The sequence below is a fragment of the Symphalangus syndactylus genome, chromosome 4, assembly GCF_028878055.3.
Source record: "Symphalangus syndactylus isolate Jambi chromosome 4, NHGRI_mSymSyn1-v2.1_pri, whole genome shotgun sequence".
NCBI classification, from domain to species: domain Eukaryota; kingdom Metazoa; phylum Chordata; class Mammalia; order Primates; family Hylobatidae; genus Symphalangus; species Symphalangus syndactylus.
This window is the reverse complement of record NC_072426.2, coordinates 141,977,649-141,999,597: the sequence shown is the minus strand read 5'-3', so window position 1 is coordinate 141,999,597 and position 21,949 is coordinate 141,977,649. Positions and strand designations below refer to the sequence as shown.

General features: G+C 41.1%; 1 protein-coding gene and 1 non-coding gene across 3 annotated transcripts in view; one reads left to right on the top strand and one right to left on the bottom strand.

The window, feature by feature from the left end:
* Positions 1-21,949, bottom strand: part of PALLD (palladin, cytoskeletal associated protein) — a 422,857-nt gene that overhangs the window by 249,484 nt on the left and 151,424 nt on the right. For both annotated transcript variants that reach the window (XM_055276361.1, XM_055276362.1), the window contains exons 3-5: positions 8,385-8,451; positions 6,405-6,510; positions 3,976-4,050 (exon numbers count right to left, since the gene is read on the bottom strand). In XM_055276361.1, coding sequence (XP_055132336.1) covers positions 3,976-4,050; positions 6,405-6,510; positions 8,385-8,451 — 248 coding nt within the window. The remainder of the gene's footprint in view (positions 1-3,975; positions 4,051-6,404; positions 6,511-8,384; positions 8,452-21,949) is intronic.
* LOC129481363 (U6 spliceosomal RNA) lies at positions 2,822-2,930 on the top strand. Its single transcript, XR_008657373.1, has one exon. It is a non-coding gene; the product is annotated as a U6 spliceosomal RNA (small nuclear RNA).

Here is a 21,949-nt window from a genome sequence, read left to right as displayed (position 1 = left end):
GGCTGAAACAGGAGAGTCACTTGAACTCAGGAGGCAGAGGTTGCAGTGAGCCAAGATCACACCATTGCACTTCAGCCTGGGTGACAGAGTAAGACTGCATCTCAAAAAAAAAAAGAATATTGGATCAAAAGTAGGGTGTAGGACTCTCAAAATAACTCAAACATAATTTACCCATATATAGACCAAAAGCAAACAAATTCACATTAGGAAGTGTGAATTGTTTTGTTTGTTTGTATGCATGTGTGTTTAAATTATCTGTTGGGACAACAAATGATGTCCTGGAAAAAACCAATTCTGTAACCAATGTCCTGCAGTAAGTGTGCTAAAACCCTGAGGAAATTCTAAAAGCCTATGACGTTGGCAGAAGAACTATAAAAGTCTAATGTGAAGTCTGAGAAGACATTTGATAAACATTTTGGTAGATGACTAGAATGTCTTTAAGTGAAAAGGTTTAGATGATCAACTATTTCTGATTGCATTCTTTCTTCTTTCTTATTTTTAAATGGAGAAAGTCTCTGGTTTTAAATCACATTTTTCTTCCTTTGTGACTGGGTCCATAGAATAGCTAATTTATTAGATCAAAACAGGGTAAGTGTCACTTATGGGGTCCAGCTTCTATAGATTAACCTATTAAATGTCTCTAGGCTTGTCCAGGAAGCTGTTCAGAATAGACTACAAATGGCACCAAAATATTTTGCATGCTTCAGCTTTGAGGCACCAAAAGAGACTTTGATTTATTCCTAAGATTATGCATTTTTTTTTCAGTGTCGGAAAGTCAGAGATGTAGGAAATGGGTAGATGCCAAGTAACTTAAGCAGTCAAAGCTCCACGGTTATTCCAGGATTGCCATTTGGATCCTCCTGGAGCTAACAGTTTTATCTTGGCAAAAGCCATGGCTAAACATAGTAAGGCATTAGGAGAACCTTTGGGAACATAACGAGGAGCCCCAAAGGAGACTGAAAGTCAACCTTTACAGGATGCACCTGGCAACCTGGATCATCTACTTTGTGTAGGATCTGGGGGCCCTGGGGGTTTCAGGATCCATATAAGGACCCCTCTTGCCATACCGTCAAGGCTACCTTACATTGTGATTCCTTGGAGGGGTCTATTTGGGAAGCAATGTCACATATATGCCCATACTACCCACAGTCCTGTGGTCCACCAATCTGCCAGGTGGCCTGCAGGCAGGAGCACTGGCTCTGCCTCTGACCAGCTGTGAGATCTAGGAATCTCTTCCAGAGTAGCACGATAAAACAGACGGAGGCAACCCTTGGATTGTGAAAGCCAGCCCACCTGCCATTCACTGTCATCATTATGCCTAAGAGAAAGCCTAATGAAGGTGCTGTAAGTGACAAAGTCAAGGCTAGTTTGAGTTACAGAGGAGATCAGCAGGATTATTTTCTAAACCTACCCATACAAAACCAGAGACCAAGCCTAAGAAGGACCCTGCCAATCAGAGACAGAAGCTGCCCAAAGTGAGAAAGGGAAAAGCAGATGCATCAAGGAAGGGAACAGCCCTGCAGAAGAGAGATGTTCCATGGTCCAGACACAGAAAGTGGAAGGCTGGAGAAGTGGCTCTGAGCTTCCAGTGGCTCTGAGCTTCCAGTAGCTCTGAGCTTTCAGTGGCTCTGAGCTTCCAGTGAATTGACAGTTTGAGAGTTCTTAAAAATCAATCTACATAAAAAACAGAGTTTTGGTTTACTTCTCTTTAAAGCTTGCTGTTAGCACAAAGAATGCTTCATGGTTTTCTTTTGGGGAAGGGGAAAAGACCACTAATAGAAAGTCTATGTTGCGGGGGCTGGATTTCAAGGGAGGAAACAGGATTTTGTACTTAGTATCTGAGAGTTCCTCTTGGTGCCCAGGAGGAATTCCATAATATCTACACATGCCAGACCCATGCAGGAAAGCCCGGTAGTGAAAGAAAGCAAAACTTTGCATCCTCTTTTCCTTCCCTCATGCCACCAGCATGGACTTTTTGTTTAAACCAAGAGGCATGTTGGGCCCTGGCACCCCCAAATCAACTGTGTCTTGGATACCAATACATTGGACAACACACCCTGTCTGGTGATGACCTTGGGAAGCTGCTTGTGCAAAACTCTTAAACTACATCCTAAATGTGGAGTGTCCACCCCTCTGTAAACATTTTCTGTTCTAAACATCAAAGGAAGACTTCATTGATTGTCAGATTGACATGGTTTTAGGCAGGGTTTTACATGACTTCTTTGTTAGTAGTCTAGCTAGGAGGGTAGTTTCCAAGTTGTTACCACCTGTTATCATTTGTTGCCTGTGCCCAACTGGAAGTACTATAACTGCTTATGAAAAGATATTTTATAAAGCTTGGATTCAACCAGCTGAAGGAAGAAAAATCACTCCTTATATGGAGATTACAAAAATGCTTTTCTTTACTGCCTCACAAAAGCTTTATAGATTTGCTTTCACATTTGTCTTTAGTTTACTAGGAATTGTTTGTCGTGAAAAGTATGAGGTAGGAGTCCAACTGGATACTTTTTCACCTCTGCTGAAGAATTCATTCTTTCTCCAGCGGTTTGCAAGTTTCTGTAGGTATTCAGTATCTTTGTGGGCTCTACTCCGATTACACATCAATTTCTCTAGCCTTGTACCAGTACCATACTGTCCTAATTACTATACCTTTAAAACGTCTTGCTATCTTATAGGACAAATCCCATTCCTTCCTAACACTACCTTATTTTCCTTCCTCAGCTGTATCCTGGCTATTCTTAGCCATTTTTTTCCTCCACACAACTTTTTGAATCAGGTTGCTAAATTCTATATCAAACAAACAATTAAAAACCAAGAATCTGTGCTTGCTTTGGCAGCTCATATATACTAAAATTGGGATGATACAGAGAAGATTAGCATGGCCTCTGCACAAGGATGACATGCAAATTCGTGAAGCGTTCCGTATTTTTAAATGTGGCTCATATATACTATGGAATACTATGCAAGCATAAAAAAGAATGACTTCATGTTCTTTGCAGGGACATGGATGAAGCTGGAAACAATAATTCTCAGCAAACTAACATAGGAACAGAAAACCAAACACTGAATGTTCTTACTCATAAGTGGGAGTTGAACAATGAGAACACATGGACACGGGGAGGGGAACATCACACACCCGGGGCCTGTCGGGAGGTGGGGGACAAGGGGAGGGAGAGCATTAGGACAAATATTGAATGCATGCAGGGCTTAAAACCTAGATGACGGGTTGATAGGTGCAGCAAACCACCATGGCACATGTATACCTACGTAACAAACCAGCATATTCTGCACGTGTATCCCAGAATTTAAAGTAAAAAAACCAAACCAAAACAAAACCAAAAAACCCAGGAAGCTTTTGGAATTTTAGCCAGATTACATTAAATACAGATTAATCAGGGAGTCATGACTTTATATAGTCTGTCAGTCTGCAAGCATGGCATATGTCTCCATTTATTTGGGCCTTTTAAAATGTCTTTTAATAAAGTTTTATAATTTTCTCTAAAAAAAAAAAAAGGAAGGAAAAAAGGAAAAAGAAAGAGAAGAAATGCTATATGGAAGCATTTCTGACTTGAGAGGCTGACCAATGAAACGGATGTCATTCAGCCTGGCAATGCAAATTCCGGACTCAGGACAAATGGAAAATTAGTCAGTTTTTCTGAATTTCTGTAAAACTTGCTAGATCTCCCAAGCAATTTCCTACACAGCAGTGTTTAATTTTTTTTTTCTCTCTGTCTTGGCTTTCCCACTAGATTTTAGGCTCTATCAGGTTCCTGCTCACATCTCTCAGCACCCATCACAAGATTACAGTCACACGGCAGTCGTTCAACAAATATCTATTTAGTCCCAAAGGTAACCATGGTAATCAGCTTACTAATCTGTTCCTTTTAATTTTTAAAGATTGCTATGCAAAGCCACATGTAAATGAAATTTAAGAACCAAAGCAAACACAGAGAATGAGACTTCCAGATGGCAGACCTTTGTAAAAACAGGAGGAAAGTAGGCAGTGGTGGTTCCATCGGGTCGGCAGAGATATGAAGTTGGACTGTGAACCTGCAAAAGCAGAGACATGTGGATCAAATTCTAAATATATAAATTGCCTAAAAGATGGGCTGAAGAAACCTTTCTTTATGGGGATCGCCCACTTGAAGGAAACGAGTGAATGACAGTATCGCCATACATCATTTTGCTCGTCTACTCTTACAGTACAAACATTGTTCCACTTCCTCATTTCACATCTGTTACTCTTCTCTGTTCAGAAGGATATTCAAGGTAAAAGTTCCCTGGGTCCTTGGGGATCCACGAGCTTTTAAATGCTATTACCAAATGGATTTCTGTGTGTGGGACTTCCACGTGGGTCTTTTTAAAAGTTCTCGTAGACATTATATTTTATTTGTAAATACAGTTTGGATTCAATGCATAAAAGCCATTGGCTATCAGCAGTGGAGGGTAAATTATCAAACATCTACCTATCTTATTTAACTTGTACTCTTTTTTGATATAGGGATTATGGGAAAGGAGAGAAAAATTTTTTTTAGTGACGTGCAAAAACAAAGGTGCTAAAATACCTATTGGATGACATTCATCTCTGGAGAAATATAAGGATTTCAGAGTAGTGAATGGAAAACATTTCTTTGTGTACTATCACTTATTTTTAAATGATCTGGATTTATTCACTTATGTAAGTGATTGTTAGCTTCTTAACCCAAGATGATGGGGGATCTTGTATCGTGTGTCTAAATATGCCACGGGACATCATGAAGAATTTTGGCAGAGCTGTAGAGATGCTAGGATGGTAATGGAGCTTATTCATTACCCCTGGAAAACTTTACTGGCCTGCGATTCAAGAGGTCTGGGTTTCACTTTTCACTGTCTTTTTATGTCCCAAGAATATGTGAACACCCTTATAGTGTTAATATTTACTCTATGCCAGGGACTGTTCCAAGTGTCATATGAAGATTAACTCACTGGATCTTTAGGACAAACTTATGAGATACATGGTGTTATCATCTTCATTTCACAGATGAAGAAACTAGGCTTGAAGGGTTACATTATTTACTTAAGGTCCCTCCGTTAGGAAGTGATAGAACTGGGATTCAAACCCAGGCAGTCTGGTTCCAGAGCATTACCTGATGTCACATTGCCTGCAATAATAAAGTGATGGAGTTTCTCTGGGCGCTTCATTCTCCCAACTATAAACATGGGGAAAATTACCTTCCATTCCATGTCATTGTAGAATTTAATCCATTTAAAAATGCACTCTTTACATTACTATGGTATTTACATATCTAGATGTGTGTGTAACATTCTATTTCCTAGGCTTCTGTCTTACTTCTAAATATATTTGGGAATGGAGTGGGTGACATTTTTTTTCCTGCCATGAAATGCCTAGCACAGTACCAAGCACTCAATGAATATTTATCAATATTTAAACATCAAATACCAAAAAATGCCCACTGATTTAATCAAATATTTCTATAAATTCCACTCTGGTTAAGGGGTTTAAAGGAAATATATACTATATATGCCATCTCTGAGTAACTGATACTGGTTGATTCAAGTTTATGGACCCAAATGTCTTCTCTCTACTGTTCGTATTTTCCACATATTAATAGTACATATTGGCCTCTATAGTGACTAAAACACCGCTGAGCATTCAATAGGTAATAAAGGCTGAGGGAGGACATGGTGATACTTGTAAGACATACTCGTCACTTAGCATGAGTTTACATTTCAAGACTGTGGGGGAAAACCTTTCTGTGAGTGTTGTCTTTGAACATATTCATTAAATCATGATTTAGAGACATCCAGATGTAATGGTTTTTTACTTTTTTCTTAAAGTTCATATTGTTTGTGTTTGCAAAGTAAACTCGTTACAGTTACTTTCCAGTAGTTTATATTATTGTTCTTTCATGGCTATAGCAGTCTTACAATAAAATAAAAGCAAGATCAAAAAGCATGGTGAAGTCAAGGGATTTGAGTTGTTTTTTCTTATTTGTTTAGCTTTTAGGAGTGGGAAAGCTTTTTGTTGGTATGCAGACTTGTCTTTTAATTTGTAATGAGCTAATAAATTTGGCTATATGAAAGAGCATACACATGTGAGGGAATAATCAAATAGTTACAGCTAAAACAGACACCATTTTGTCAGATTATTAGCTGTTAGAGAAAGAAGTTCCCAATGGAAATGGCAAATGTTGACTAATTGGCAGTGTGGCTTTGGATAAAGGTTATTTTTAGTCAACTGAAAGGAGAAACATTACCTACAATTTTCTTTGCTCCGAATTTTGTGTCCACTTAGAAAATATTTCAAGGGAGTATACCAGTTAGAATCAAAGTCATATTCTTAAAATCCACAAGTTTGCTGATGAGTTCCACCCTTTATGGCCTCTGGCTCAAGGCACACTTACCTGTTGCACAGGGACAGATAATGGTTGAATCACAGCTGTGGTCACCCCTGTCTTTGGAGATGATGATCCTATTGTCAAGGAAACAGAAGTTGTTTTCTTTTGAGCTCTGGAAAATAGGAAGGTGAGTGTTTAGTCAGAATTTGTTGTTGTTGTTTTGTTTTTAGCAGAAATAATTCCTTGAAACATTTCAACAGAAAAGCTGGGTTTCTTTGTGTATAGTCAATCCACTTCAACTGTAATTGCTTCCACAATGGGAATGCATAACCTACGGCTGTGGTCAGTGTATGCATGTACCTTATAGAATGTACCTTATAGACATTTAGCAAAACCAATACATGAGTAAAGGGAAAGTAGCTAGATGTAACTGAGACACTGTTGAAGATGCTAACTTATTAAACTTCAAAATCCTAAGTGAAAATATTTGGAAAAAATCCAATCTTTATTAACAAGCAGAGATTTGAAATGTTTAGGGTTAGGGTCCTATATTTAACTCAAAGTTTTGGTTGTCTATTTTAAGTCTAGCAGCTGTTCTTTGTTCTGGTTTCTAATTTTGTTGTTGGTATCTTGGAATTTTTGTGTTTTCTTGGTGCATATAAGTTAGTGAGATATTCAGAGATTAAGAAGAGTTGATTTCGGCCGGGCGCGGTGGCTCACCCTTGTAATCCCAGCACTTTGGGAGGCCGAGACGGGCGGATCACGAGGTCAGGAGATCGAGACCACGGCAAAACCCCGTCTCTACTAAAAAAAATACAAAAAATTAGCCGGGCGTGGTGGCAGGCGCCTGTAGTCCCAGCTACTCGGAGAGGCTGAGGCAGGAGAATGGCGTGAACCCGGGAGGCGGAGCTTGCAGTGAGCCGAGATTGTGCCACTGCAGTCCAGCCTGGGTGACAGAGCAAGACTCCGTCTCAAAAAAAAAAAAAAAAAAAAAAAACCAGAAGAGTTGATTTCTAGGCCCAGCTTTGTCAAGTAGCTGGCTGTGAAATCTGAAGCAAGCCATGTAACTTCACTAAACTTGAGCTCCTTATCAAAAATCAGGGGTGGTAAAATAATCTCATAAGATCCTTTAAGCATCACTAATTATTTGATGCTGAATGGATATAATTTTTATGTACACATTAGCAGATAAAAGAAATTTATTAGAACAGACTCAATATTTATGGACTTTTCCATAATATGAATTTCTGGTAGATTTTATTTTTGCCAAATAATTAAGATACTAACATTTTAATAATTGGTATGTCTTTGTAGGAATAACCAAATTTTGTGAATTTCGGGTACAAGATCTAAATAAAAATAGATTGTATCCAAAGGAAAACCTACTTCTGGCCTAATTAGATATCTTCCAACTTGCATAAATAAATTGGTCCTCAAATTTTAGTAATGATTTAATTGATTTTCTCTTAATGTGACTTCTCTTTCCATACATTTATAATAAATTAGATGGCTGTCTTTGAAACTAACATTGCATATGGTAAAATTCTGGCATATCAGTGACGAAATGCAGACTTCAAAGTTCAAATTTACAAGTTAAAAATTGTGTTCGGGCTGGACATGGTGGCTCATGCCTATAATCCCTCCCAACACTTTGGGAAGCTGAGGCAGGAGGATTGCTTGAGTCCAAGAGTTCCAGATGAGCCTGAACAACATAGTGAGACCCCGTCTCTACCAAAAAATAAAAAAAGATTAGCCAGGTGTGGTGGTGTATGCCTATAATCCCAGCTACTTGGGAGGCTAAAGTAGGAGGACCACTTGAGCCTGAGAGGTCAAGGCTTCAGTGAGCCATGTCACACCACCGTACTTCAACCTGGGTGACAGAGTGAGACCCTGTTTCAAAAAAATTGTGTTCCAACCTCAGTATTTGATCTCTGATTAACATCAGTTGACTTTTTTCTTCAAAGCACAGCAAGCATTGTTTCATACCCCAACCATTCTGTTGCCATTCTTTGTTTCCAGATAATCGATGGAATTGTAGGCACTTACTGTGGCATAGCTCCAGCTTTTGATTTGAAAGCTAAACTTTCACTGTCAGAATCTGTTGAACTGGCACCTGGGAAAGTATTAAAGATAATGGTAAAGTTAAGATATCAGTGTTATCTATAATAATTGCAAAGAATTATATTTCTTTAAATAAAATAACATAAAAAGTCTTTTTGACCAAAACACACAATAAAATAGAGTGATTCAGGCTCAGACCATTTTTTATTTGTACTGTTTCTTCAGAAACTCATTTTAAAAAAGTACTACTATAAATAGCTTTCTTCAGAGCAATATACTTTAAATGGCAGATGTATTATTAGTTTCATTTTTATCACTGTAGTCATCACAACCGTACTTTTAAATGGCTATAAACTATGAAATAAAGATGTGTGTGTGTGTGAAGAATATCCATGCTTTTAAACTGTAACCTTCTCCAGAGATTGCAGGGTAAGGACTGATAATGTCTTTTTTGCTCATTAATCAGAAGACGCTTTCTGGCTCTTGAGTAAAACTGAGTATGACAGTGATTCTGTTCTTGAATAAGAGGGCCTTTGATTTTGGATCATGCCTTCCCAAATGCACTTGCATTATTACTGTTCTTAAATAAAGGGTCAACTTACCAGATTTTTAGTCAAAAGGTAAACTGCAGTCAGATTCTGATGTTTACATATTTCATATCAAGAGATTTTAGGTGACAGACTTAAAAAATTACAATGGTTCAAAGTATATTCTTAACGTTTCCAAGATACATTTAACTTGGGTCATTTATATTCTTTTATATAATAATACATGCTTATAGGAAAATAACCACATAGCACAGAATTGTGCAGCCTAATAGTAAAGATCAGTGGGTACCTTCCTAAATGCCATTCCCAAATACCACATTAAGTTTGATGAGTATTGTTCCAGATAAGTCATTTTTTTTTTTTTTTTTGAGACGGAATCTTGCACTGTCACCCAGGCTGGAGTGCAGTGGCGCAATCTTGGCTCACTGCAACCCCTGCCTCCTGGGTTCAAGCGATTCTCCTGCCTTCTGAGTGGCTGGGATTACAGGCATGTGCCAACTCGCCCTGATAATTTTTGTATTTTTTTTTTTTTTAGTAGAGATGGGGTTTCACCATGTTGGCCAGGCTGGTCTTGAACTCCTGACCTCGAGTGATCCGCCCACCTCGGCCTCCCAAAGTGCTGGGATTACAGGCGTGAGCCACCGCACATGGCCTGGATAAGTTTAATACAGCATATCAACATATTTACATTTATGTACATATTTATACAAATGGATTCACATGGCATGTTCACTTGGCATTTGGCTACTTTTGCCTATCAGTAGATTTAGAATACATACGTTCACTGCATTCTCTTGGATAGCTGCCTGTTGTTCCTTCCAGTGAGTCTACTGTGATATGTTTTTCAGTCTTTTATTGACATTGAAAACAGTCATGTTTAGGTAACTCTGCTGGAATGTTTGCTGTCCCTTCCTATTTATTTCTGTGTCTACCATCCAGTGTAGGCTTTCTTTGCCTGGGGCCTGGACTACCATAATCCATTCTTGTCTTCCCATCTCCTCCTTCTCAAATTCATCGTTGCCCTCCCTGTGTCGGATAGATTTTCCTAGAGCACACCTTCCCTGTTAAAAATGAGATGATTAGAGTCTCTACTCAGTAAAATAAAAAACCCCAAATTTGTCATTTAATGGCCCTCATGATTTCCAACTTCAGTTTCTACCTCTATCTGCCAGAACTTCTTGGACTTCCAAGTCATGTAACCCTAAGTCAGAGAGCTGAGTGTGTGCACTCCATAAGTAAGGCGGATACGCAGTGAAGAAGACACACACACACCACATCCATACTCACCCCACCACACACAGACACCCCACCACACACCACACACATACCCCACACACACTACAAACCCCCCACACACATCCATACTCACCCCACCACACACACACCCCACCACACACCACACACACACCCCACACCCTACACACACCCCACACACATCCATACTCACCCCACCACACACACACCCCACACACCATATCCATACATACCCCACCACACACACAGACACACACCCCACCACACACCACACACCCCCAAACATCCATACTCACCCCACCACACACACACACCCACCACACACACACCCCTCACCACACACCACACACACATCCATACTCACCCCACCACACACTCACACCCCACACCATACACACCCCAAACACACCACATCCATACTCACCCCACCACACACGCACCTACACACACCCACACCACACACACACACCACACACCATACCCATGCTACACACACCCACACCACGCACACACCATACCCACACCACACACACCACACCCACACACACACCACACCCCGCCACACCCACTGCACATACACACACCACACACACATGCCACACCACCACACACACATGCCACACCCACACACACATGCCACACCCACACACACACATGCCACACCACCACACACACATGCCACACCACCACACACACATGCCACACCCACACACACACATGCCACACCACCACACACACATGCCACACCCACACACACACATGCCACACCACCACACACACATGCCACACCACCACACACACATGCCACACCCACACGACACACACCACACATGCACACCAAACCCCCCCCACACCATACCCACACCCACCACGTACACCACACACACACACACACACACACACACACCTCTGCTCTTGTGAGGACACAGAAGAGAAATAAGTACATGATACAGCGGTGAGTGAAGCAGGAGAATCATCAAGCAGGGGAGGGGCACGGGCCGTGATGGGACTTCCCGGGGGGCTGCAATTTTAAGGATGGTGGCAAGGAAGGCTCCCCTAGGACACAGAGAAGGTGGGGACTCTCTCTCCCTGCTTGTTTTCCATGCCTGTACGTTAGTCATAGTTTTCACTCCCTAGGAAACTCCTATCCATCTTTTCTTGATAACGCTATCTTCCACGGTCAGCCCAGGCACCGTTCTGTGCTCTTTCTCTGAACTCCCAGCGTTCTTGTTTACAGCACTCATGTCACCTAGAATATCATGCCTGCTAGAAAATGATGAGTTCCCTGAGGATAGACGCTGGGTTAGGAAGGGAACTACCGATTTTTGCATATGTCCTATGTGCCTGGCGTCTGCTGGGCACTTCACCTCATTTAATCATCATCATCATGAAGCTCACTAAGAAGCGAGTTATGTCCAATTTATAGACAAGGAAACCAAGAAACCAAGAGGTGAAGTAATTGGCGGAAGGTCACATAACTAGAAAGCAGTGGTGACAGGCAAAGCACTGTTGCTGTTTGAGCCTCGTGGTCTGTGACCTCCCCCCACTCCACGTGACCTTCATGAGGTGCACGCGTGTGGGTTCCTCAGAGGGCCTAGCTTCGTGCCTTGCTCACACACACCTTCCAGGCTTCTGCTGGAATGAAGAAAGATAACTGGCAAGTGGTAAAGCTTGTTTGGGGACGAGGCGCAGATCGTGCAAGGAGAGAAGAGCAGCAGGCTGGGGGCAGTAACGGGAGGCAAATCTCGAAACACAAGACAGGACCGGGACGCTGGGCTGACTTGTTCGAACCTGGTCGTGTCGGCACCGAGAGTGGGGGCTGCGAAAAGTCAGTGTGCAGGATTAACTGGCGGAGTAGGGACACAAACGGGGCACACAACAAACCACCAAAAACAACTTACGGGCCAGGAGAAAGTTTTCTCTGTGATGAGGAGGTGCAGGGAGCTGAGAAACCCTGAGGAAAAGCCGGTGAAGGCGATCAGAAGGTCGGGGGTAACCCGGGAGACCATTTTATTGGAACATAAAAGCATTTAGGAGAAGGGGAGGGGTGGCAAAAATCATATGGAAGTTATCACAGACACTCTCAAGGTAGCCAAATACTGGGGAGAGAAAACGGTTACTTTTCACCTGATTCAAAATGTTTCAATCATTAAAAAACAAAAAATTCCTTCTGATGACCTGTCTTTAGAAAGCCATTCTTGCTACCTTTTTCCAGCTGATTTTCAAAGGAAGAAGGGGCCAAAAAGGCTGGCGCCCCCTGAATAAACACACATTTGCTAGCTTTTGCACACCTGTCCAACCCTTGTGAAATCTGAAAGTCACCTTATGTCTCAGGTGTCAGAGCAGCTCTTGCAGATGGGGGCAGATCAAATCTCCCTCTCTGTGCCAGCCAGTTCCCTGCCTTCCCCTCAGGGCGATTCTCCCGCCCTCTCCCACTGTGCTCCCACTTCAGTCATCTGCTTTGCACCTGCTGGTCAGGGAAAAAGAAAAAAAAACACACAAAAAAAACACTACGGAGTCTCAGGTTAACGTCTTTCTCCGTATTTATTAACCATCACTTTCAGTTTTGGATGTAGGCTCCATCCAGTCTGAAAGAGTTACATATTCTAGCCCTTGTAGTTAGTATCATCTGTTCGCCTAACAGTTATCTGCCTAAACCTTAACTTTTCCTATTCTGCCTCCCACGCAGAGTGCAGGAATCACACGCCGACGATTGTGCTCCAGGCTTTGGCCAGTGGAAGTGTCACAGAAATGAGTCTCCTGCCTTGACCTTAAAAGGTGCTCCCTTTTCATTTTAAAAACCTACCGGCCGGGCGTGGTGGCTCACACCTGTAATCCCAGCACTTTGGGAGGCCGAGGCGGGCAGATCACAAGGTCAGGAGATCGAGACCATCCTGGCTAACACGGTGAAACCCTGTCTGTACTGAAAATACAAAAAAATTAGCCGGGCGTGGTGGCGGGCGCCTGTAGTCCCAGCTACTCGGGAGGCTGAGGCAGGAGAATGACGTGAACCCGGGAGGCGGGGCTTGCAGTGAGCCGAGATCCTGCCACTGCACTCCAGCCTGGGCGACAGAGCAAGCAAGACTCTGTCTCAAAAAAAAAAAAAAAAAAAAAAAAAAAGAAAAAGAAAAAACCTACCCAATGTAATACTTTCTTGTGGGAAAAGACCCAGGAAATACATGGAAGCAAAAATGAGAGGAAAAAAAATCATTTGGAATACCACCACCCAGATATTATTGGAATACATTCTTCCAAAGTTTATCTCTGTGTACACAGACAATGCTATGTATACCATTCCATTATTGCTTTTTCTCCCACTTAATACTTGTAAAATGCCTTTACATGTCAGTAAATAGGCACTTCATTATTGTCTATAGGTTGCTTCAAATTCATTTGTGTGGATTTACCATAATTTTATAATTCCAATGTTATTGGATATATTTATTACTTCCATTTTTTTACATCTCCCCAGAGATATGTATAAAATTACAATATATCAAAATGTCCATTTCCCCATACTCATGAAAATGCTATGTTGTAATTATTTCTGTCTATCTGATATCTTCCTCGAAAAAATATATTTCTGAGTAGAAATAAACTAGATGTGAATCACATAGCTTCAACTTCAAGAAATAGGATGTCTTCACAGAGGTGGATATCAACCATTAAAAAATACATATTGGCCAGGTGCGTCAGCTCACGCCTGTAATCCCAGCACTTTGGGAGGCCGAGGTGGGCAGATCATGAGGTCAGGAGATCGAGACCATCCTGGCTAACATGGTGAAACCCCATCTCTACTAAAAATACAAAAAAAAAACATTAGCCGGGCATGGTAGTCCCAGCTACTCGGGAGGCTGAGGCAGGAGAATGGTGTGAACCCAGGAGACGGAGCTTGCACTGAGCTGAGATCGTGCCACCACACTCCATCCTGGGCAACAGAGCGACAGAGCAAGACTCCTCAAAAAAAAAAAAAATTTTTTTTATATATATAATTAATATATATAAGTAAAATACGTAAACATACAAAAATAAAATATATATTATGTTTATATATTATATAGATATGTTTTAAATCACTAACTGACTTTACTGAACTGAGTCATGGAGTTTATCCTTTTATACATATTTTGCCTTTCAAGATTTGAGGAATAAATACATCCTTTCTCTCATTTCTATTATTTACTTCTTTTCCTCTCTTTTAAATCGGTTGCTCTAATTACCAATACAGCAAGAATCATTTACAGATCAGAGTAACTGAAGCAATGTCAGTGACACATAACTTTATAAATGATGAACGACTACAAAGGAATTAAAATGGTTTTAAAGAACGTTTAATGACATGGGTAGATGTCTGTGATAGAATAGGTTAAATTACAAAAAAAACCAGTTCAAAAGAGTAGATACAGCAAAATTTAAGTACTCACATGTAGGAAAAAAATTGGAAAGATAAAGATATTAAGAGTGACTTTCATAAGGCAGTGGGATTAGACATGCTTTTTTATTTTTATTTTTTGAGACAGGGTCTCACTCGGTCACCCAGGCTGGAGTGCAGTGGTGCCATCCCATCTACTTCTGCCTTGACCTGCTGGGCTCAAGTGACCCTCCCACCTCAGCCTTCCAAGTAGCTGGGACTACAGGTGTGCACCACCATGCCTGGCTATTTTTTAAATTTTTTGTAGAGATGGGGGTCTCACTATGTTGCTCTGGCTGGTGCTGAACTCCTGGACTAAGTGATTTTTCTGCCTCAGCCTCCCAAAGTGCTGGGATTATAGGCATGAGCCACCATGCCTGGCCTAGACATGATTTTTATATCTTCTTTTTATCCGTACATTTTAGCTTTTTAAAAATAAAAATACAGTATTTAAAAATAATGGCCTACACTGTGTGCTAGGCACCACCCCAGTGGATTAACCCACTCAACCCTTACAACAATCTAATTTTCTCCAAATGAAGAAACCAAAGCATAGAGCCATCATAAAATACCATGAAAGATTATTTTAAAATAGATAACACGAAGAATGGCCAAAGCTAAACTGGTTTAGCTTTTCTCCAAAAGTTTTCAAAAACCAGTGAATGGAATCTCTGCCTAGAGAGGCATGGCAGTGGTCCTGGCACCAAGGGCTTTACCCTATGTGGTTATTAGGAACAATTCCACATTTCACATCACAGCACGCTTCACAATGTCACTTCAAAGGGGCACACATTTTATCTGATTATTCGTAGCACTGAGAACCTGTGTCAAACAGGACCTGCCAATCTGCCTCATGCTGGTTCCCTTCCCTACCTTTTTAATGCCGCCCTGCCCTTCTCTCCTCCTGATCCCAATCCTCTTTATCCACAAGGTCCGGTTTAATCCAGATTCATTCATCCCACATTTCAGGGCCACCATCTTGCCCTCTTTGGAGCTCATAAAGCTACTCATTTTACAGTCTGTGTAATTCATTTTACAATCACAGCGGGAGGCAGTGGTGGAAACTTGAGATGTCTGTTATTTATTTTACATATTTATATGGATCTTTCCTATTTACATAGGAAATTCTTGAGAAGCTCTCTCTGCCAGCTAGTTCTTGAGGGTACCCTCTCACCATCTAGTACAGATTCCATTTCCTTTCCCCATCTTATTCTCCTCCCTCCTGCATGATCTACTTTTCTCTCTTGCACTATCTTCTTCAGCCTATAAACATATTCTAGTAACTCCTGCCTGAAAACACACACACTGTAAAAACCATCTTTTTGACCCCGTGCTCCACTCCAGATACCAGCTCCTATCTCTGTTGGCAGTTTAGCAAAACTTCTCCAACAAATATGTTATTTGCTGCTTCTCTTTCCATATTTCACAAACTTTTCTCAACCAGTACCATTTGATCTTTAACCCTGTTCAGATTCCTCAAGCTCCTCTTGCTAAAATCGCTGACAACATCCACTCTTGCTGACCCCAGCGGTTTCCTCCTGGCCCGCATCTGATTGGAGCTCTCCGCAGCAGCAGACACAGCTCGCAGCCCCCTCTTCTGGAAACCCTTTCTCTTGCCTTCCCTTAACACCATTCTGCCTGGTTTCTCTCACACCCTGGGGGCTTTTCTTTCTTATCTCGTTTGCTGGCAACTCCTCTTTCAACAGGCAGGAGTATCCCAGGCTCAGACTCAGATCCCTTCCTCGTCGCCATCCCCTCTTCCTCCCTAGCTGATCTGACTGGAGGTGTGTCCAGTTCCACAGCTTTAGTTACCATCTATATGCTGATGCTCCCCAAGTACAGCATTCTCACCCTGTGCTCCAGACATCTATGTTTATATCTGCAACTACCGGCCTGACACATCCACGTGGCTAGCTAAGTAGAGATTTCAAACACAGCATGTTCAGGCTGGACGCAGTGGCTCATGCCTGTTAATTCCAGCATTTCGGGAGGCCGAGGTGGGTGGATCACTTGAGGTCAGGAGTTTGAGTCCAGCCTGACCACCATGGCAAAACCCCATCTTTACTAAAAATATAAAAATTAGCTGGGCATGGTGGCTGGTGACTGTAGTCCCAGCTACTTGGGAGGCCGAAGCAAGAGAATCACTTGAACCCAGGAGGTGGAGGTTGCAGTGAGCCGAGATTGCGGCACTACACTCCAGCCTGAGCGATAGAGCGAGACTCCCTCTCCAAATACACACACACACACACACACACACACACACACAGCATGTTCAAAAGACAGCACTTAATTCCTTCTGTCCCCAATCCTATTCCTTTTCCGTCTTCCTCATTTTAGAGATTGACACCATTGTCCTCACAAATAGTACAGCTGAATCCACAGTCATCCCTGATTCCTTTCCTCCCTTCGCCTCCACATAGAACCACTGCAGGGCTTTGGGCCTGCCTCTGAACCCAGCTCGAATCTGACTCACTCCCTCATCTCTGCTGTGTCCTCCTGAGGCACCCGCATCTCTCCTCTGTCCTGCTGCAATAGGCTTCTACCAACCAAAGTGTCAGTTAGAAAACATGAATCAGTTTAAACTCTCCATGATTTTCAATTTTATTTAGCCAAACTAACAGTGACTATAGGCTCTGTGTCCTGCGTACCCCAGCTACGGCCCACACCTCTGAGCTACCTCCTCCATCTGATGTTCCAGTTACCCTGGACTTCTTCCTGCAACCTAGGCACATCTGGCTGTCCTCACCAGGGCATTGTTCCCTTGGTCTGGAGCACTCTTTCCCCAGCCTTCCCTACTGGCTCCTTCTCAGGCTCCTATCGGAGACCAAATGTCATCTCTTTGGAGCAGCCTTCCTGATCACCGCATCCCATCAGCCACCTTTATTTCTTTCACAGCACTTGCCGCTGCCGGAATGCCTTATGAGTTTACTGGGTTACTCTGACCCCCTTCTGGAGTGTTCGTGCAGTGAGGGCAGAGGCCTGCTTGTTCCCTGCTGTGTGTCTCCAGGGTGAACCACTGCTTCCCTTATAGTAGTCACTTGCTGTATTCTTGAGAATGACTGAAAAGTGCTCAATTATATGCCCTGAAAAATGCTGTGCTCAGATCTGAAATCCTGTTGCGAGATGAAGGCAAGGAACTGTAGCTGCCCCAGTGATGATGAGTTTGTTTGGATTTTATGCTGTAGGGTAGAGGGCAGATTCAGGAGTCAGACTGCCTAGGTTTGAATCCTTGACTCCCAGGCGTGTGTGTGTGTGCTGTGTGTATATGTGTGATCTTAGTCATTGCTTAGCCTCTTAAAACTTCAGTTTCTTCAACTATAAAATAGGGTAATTTTTAGTTTTCACATATGAGTGAGAACATGCAGTGTTTAACTTTCTGTTAAAAAAGTTAATCTCGGCCGGGTGCGGTGGCTCACGCCTGTAATCCCAGCACTTTGGGAGGCTGAGGCGGGCGGATCACGAGGTCAGGAGATCGAGACCATCCTGGCTAACATGGTGAATCTCCATCTCTACTAAAAATACAATTGGCCAGAAGTGGTGGCGGGTGCCTGTAGTCCCAGCTACTCGGGAGGCTGAGGCAGGAGAATGGCGTGAACCCGGAAGGCGGAGCTTGCAGTGAGCCGAGATAGAGCCACTGCACTCCAGCCTGGGCGACAGAGCGAGACTCCGTCTCAAAAAAAAAAAAAAAAAAAAAAAAAAGTTAATCTCATAGAAGTGAAAAGCAGAACAGGGACTAATGGGGTTGGAAAGGAGAAGGAGAAGAGAGGATAGGAAGAGACTGTTAAAGGATACAAAATTACAGCTAAAAGTGTAAGAGGAATACATTGTTCTAATGTTACATACCACTATAGGATGACTGCAGTTAAACAATAATACCTTATATGGTCTTAAATAGCTAGAAGGAGGATATTGAGTGTTCTCAACACAAAGAAATGATGTTTGAGATGATGGATATGCTAATTATCCTGATCTGATCACTATACGTAATATGTATCAAAGCATAACTACATACCCCATGAATGTGTACAATTATTATTTGTCAATTTAAAAAAATAAAAATTTTTTAAATGGAGTGATTTTTGTAAGGATGAAATGAGGTGATCTCTGTAAAAATGAAGAACAGTGCTTGGCTCCTAGGTGACACTAAATGAATGCTAGCCACTGTTCTTAAGCTCTAATTTCTTTTGTATCATTCTAAAACTTGATGCATGAGACAGTGGAATTTAGACAGTTTCTAATTAGTACGTTGTTAAACTTTTAGAGAAGGCTTTGCTGAGATTTTAATTTCAAAAAGAAACCTTTCTACCCTCTGATAGATAGGCTGCCAATGACAGATGATGTAGTAATAACATGCTTCAGGAAGCAATTCAGTAGGAATATGGGTGAGTCTAATTTAGTGCTAGAATAAGTAAAATATAAAGATTTCTTACTTTGAGTCATAAGTTGAGGCTAAGAATTTATCTGAGGTTCTCTCCCACTTCACATAACTGTTCTTAGGGATTAAAACACTAAAATCTTTTGTTTTTTAAAAAATTATTCATATTTCACAAGGCCAAGGAGCCAGTTTTCTAAAGCACCTGTTGGGCTTAGCAGGCTGAATCTTCACAACTCTTCATTCTTGCTATGTCCAGCTTCCTTAACCTCCCTTCAATTTATCTAAAGTCACTTATGATCTATCTATAGTCAGAGGTACCCAATGGCGTCGGATGTCTCAGTAAGTTCAGCAGTGTCACATGAAAAGCTGTGCACTGCAAGAAATCCACTATCTCCGTTGAAGTCCCGAATATGAAAGATACGTGGCACATAGAACTAGAGGGATATTTCTCTCTCATATTCAGTACCTCAGGCAGATGATTTGAAAGGACTGGCCAAAGAGGACTGGCAGTTCAGAGGCTTGTATACAGAAGAACCACATTTAAAGTTAAAGATCAGTATGATGAGAGTTTGAGTCTATCCCAGTTGGATTCTGCAGCTGGTTTCAAGAGGCAGTGAAATATCTCATTTTATAGTATATATATGATTTTATATATATCTTATATATCATGCATTTAACTTATATAAGTTCTTAAAATGCTTTCGATTTCTCTTATACCACTTGTTATAATATTACTTTATCATTTTACAATCTGTTTTTTTTTTTTTTTTCTTTTTTTTTGAGACTGAGCCTCGCTCTATCACCCAAGCTAGAGTGCAGTGGCATGATGGGTAGCTGGGACTACAGGTGCCTGCCATCATGCCCGGCTAATTTTTGTATTTTTAGTAGAGACGGGGTTTTACCATGTTGGCCAGGCTGATCTTGATCTCCTCCTTGGCCTCCCAAAGTGCTGGGATTACAGGCGTGAGCCATTGCACCTGGCTTTTTTTTTTTTTTTTTAAATGTGTTTATCTGCTGTTAGATTGAGAACTCCTTGACATCAGGGATTGTCTCTTAACCACATTTATACCTGCACTGTGTGGCACTTAGTAGGGTCTTAATAAATGTTGGTTAAATTAAGTTGACAGGCTTTTACTTAAATCCAATGTGATTTCATTTAATATTTGTAGTATGAAAGCAGCACATCCTAAAATTTATCATATTTCTAGCAATCTTGCAAGCAAATAAAGAATTTCATTTAAAAGTGCTCTATCTGAACTTGGAGACACATCTGATCATCACTAGCAGATAGGATTTTTATGGAAGTTTAAGTTCCCTTCACTGTATTCTAAGATGCCTTAAGAAGTTTGCTACACAACCCACCCCTGAATAATACTGCTAACTTATTAGTGAAATTTTAAACATCTTTTTGTCATTCATTTTTCATTCATGCAGCATTTTGAAATACCTATCAGTATGATAGAGTGGTTAATATGGGCCCTGGAGCAAGACTGTCTTGGTTCAAATTCTTGTGTGACTTTGAACAAGTTTCTTCTACCTCTCTGGGCCTCAGTTATAAAAAAGGAACACTAATAATACCTCGTAGGCTACGGCAAAGTGTAAATGATTGTGTGTGTGTGTGCATTTTGTAAGTGTCATGTAAGTATTAGTTGTTACTACATATAAAATGTTTGTTTTTATTAATAGGACAAGGTCCCTTGAGGCACTCCAAGATGTTTGCTACCAAAGGTAATATGGAGGATCCTTTCACTGAAAGTAAAGGTACATACGTTGAGTCATCCGTAATCGTTACCTTGCATTTTTAAATTTTTCTCTTTTTTTAAGAGATGGGGTGTTGCTCTGTCTTCCAGGCTGGAGGGCAGTGGTGTCATCATAGCTCAATGTAACCTTGACCTCAGGGGCTCAAGCAATCCTCCCTCCTCACCTCCTCGGCCTCCTGAGTAGCTGGGAGTACAGGTACACACCACCAGGCCAGGCTAACTTTAAAAAAGTTTTTGTGTGTGTGTGTGTGTTTTTTTTTTTTTAGAGACAGGGTCTCAGTATGTTGCCCAGTCTGGTCTCAAACTCCTGGCCTCAAGTGATCCTCCTGCGTCGGGCTCCCAAAATGCTGGGATTACAGGCATGAGTTACCTCACCTGACCCTACTTTTAAAGCTAATTATTGTGGGTCAGTTCTTGAAGGAGTTATAAATGGTGGCTCACATCTTGCCTTCTTCACCTCTACATAATGAAGATATTGGTGCTATTAAATAGTTAAAAAAAGTACAGACCTCAAGGATTTTAATATTTTCCTTTCTATATTTTAACCATTATTTTTAAAGCAACCTATTAACAGAGCACTCATCAATTTATGGATTTAGGAATAGTATAAACACTACAGTGCTTAAAACACTTCCAACTATTCTAAATTATTGGTATTGATCAAAACACAATAAAAATGTAAAATATAATGCTTTGATATCAAGTTTTTCAACTCCCTGGAGATTGAATCCTGTCAAAAACGAACAGAACAACAGAAATAGCCCATTCTCGGCTTACCCCTCTTTAATACAACATTGATTCTTGAATATTCTCACCTAGTGATTGCAAGTTTATAGTACATTTAGAAGGAATAATGGGGTCTTAACAAAAGAGGCAAAATTCTAGAATTTAGTAAAAATGAGAACATTAAAAAGTATTAAATCACTTAAAATTCTCATGAATGACTTCCTGAGTCATTTATTGTTTAACTTTGCTTGATATGGTATTTCAATTATGTTTCTATGCTTCATTTACTAGAGAAAGACAAAAATAATTTGGATACCTTACATTTTAAATAATTCAAGTTAATGGAGTGGAAACATTCTACATTAAAAGGAACAAATGTTGACATCAGAGATAGTTGATGGGTACCTAAATGTTGGAACAGTTCAATTTATAAAGGTTTTCAGGGAAATGAAGTTTGAATTAGAACGCCAGTGTGC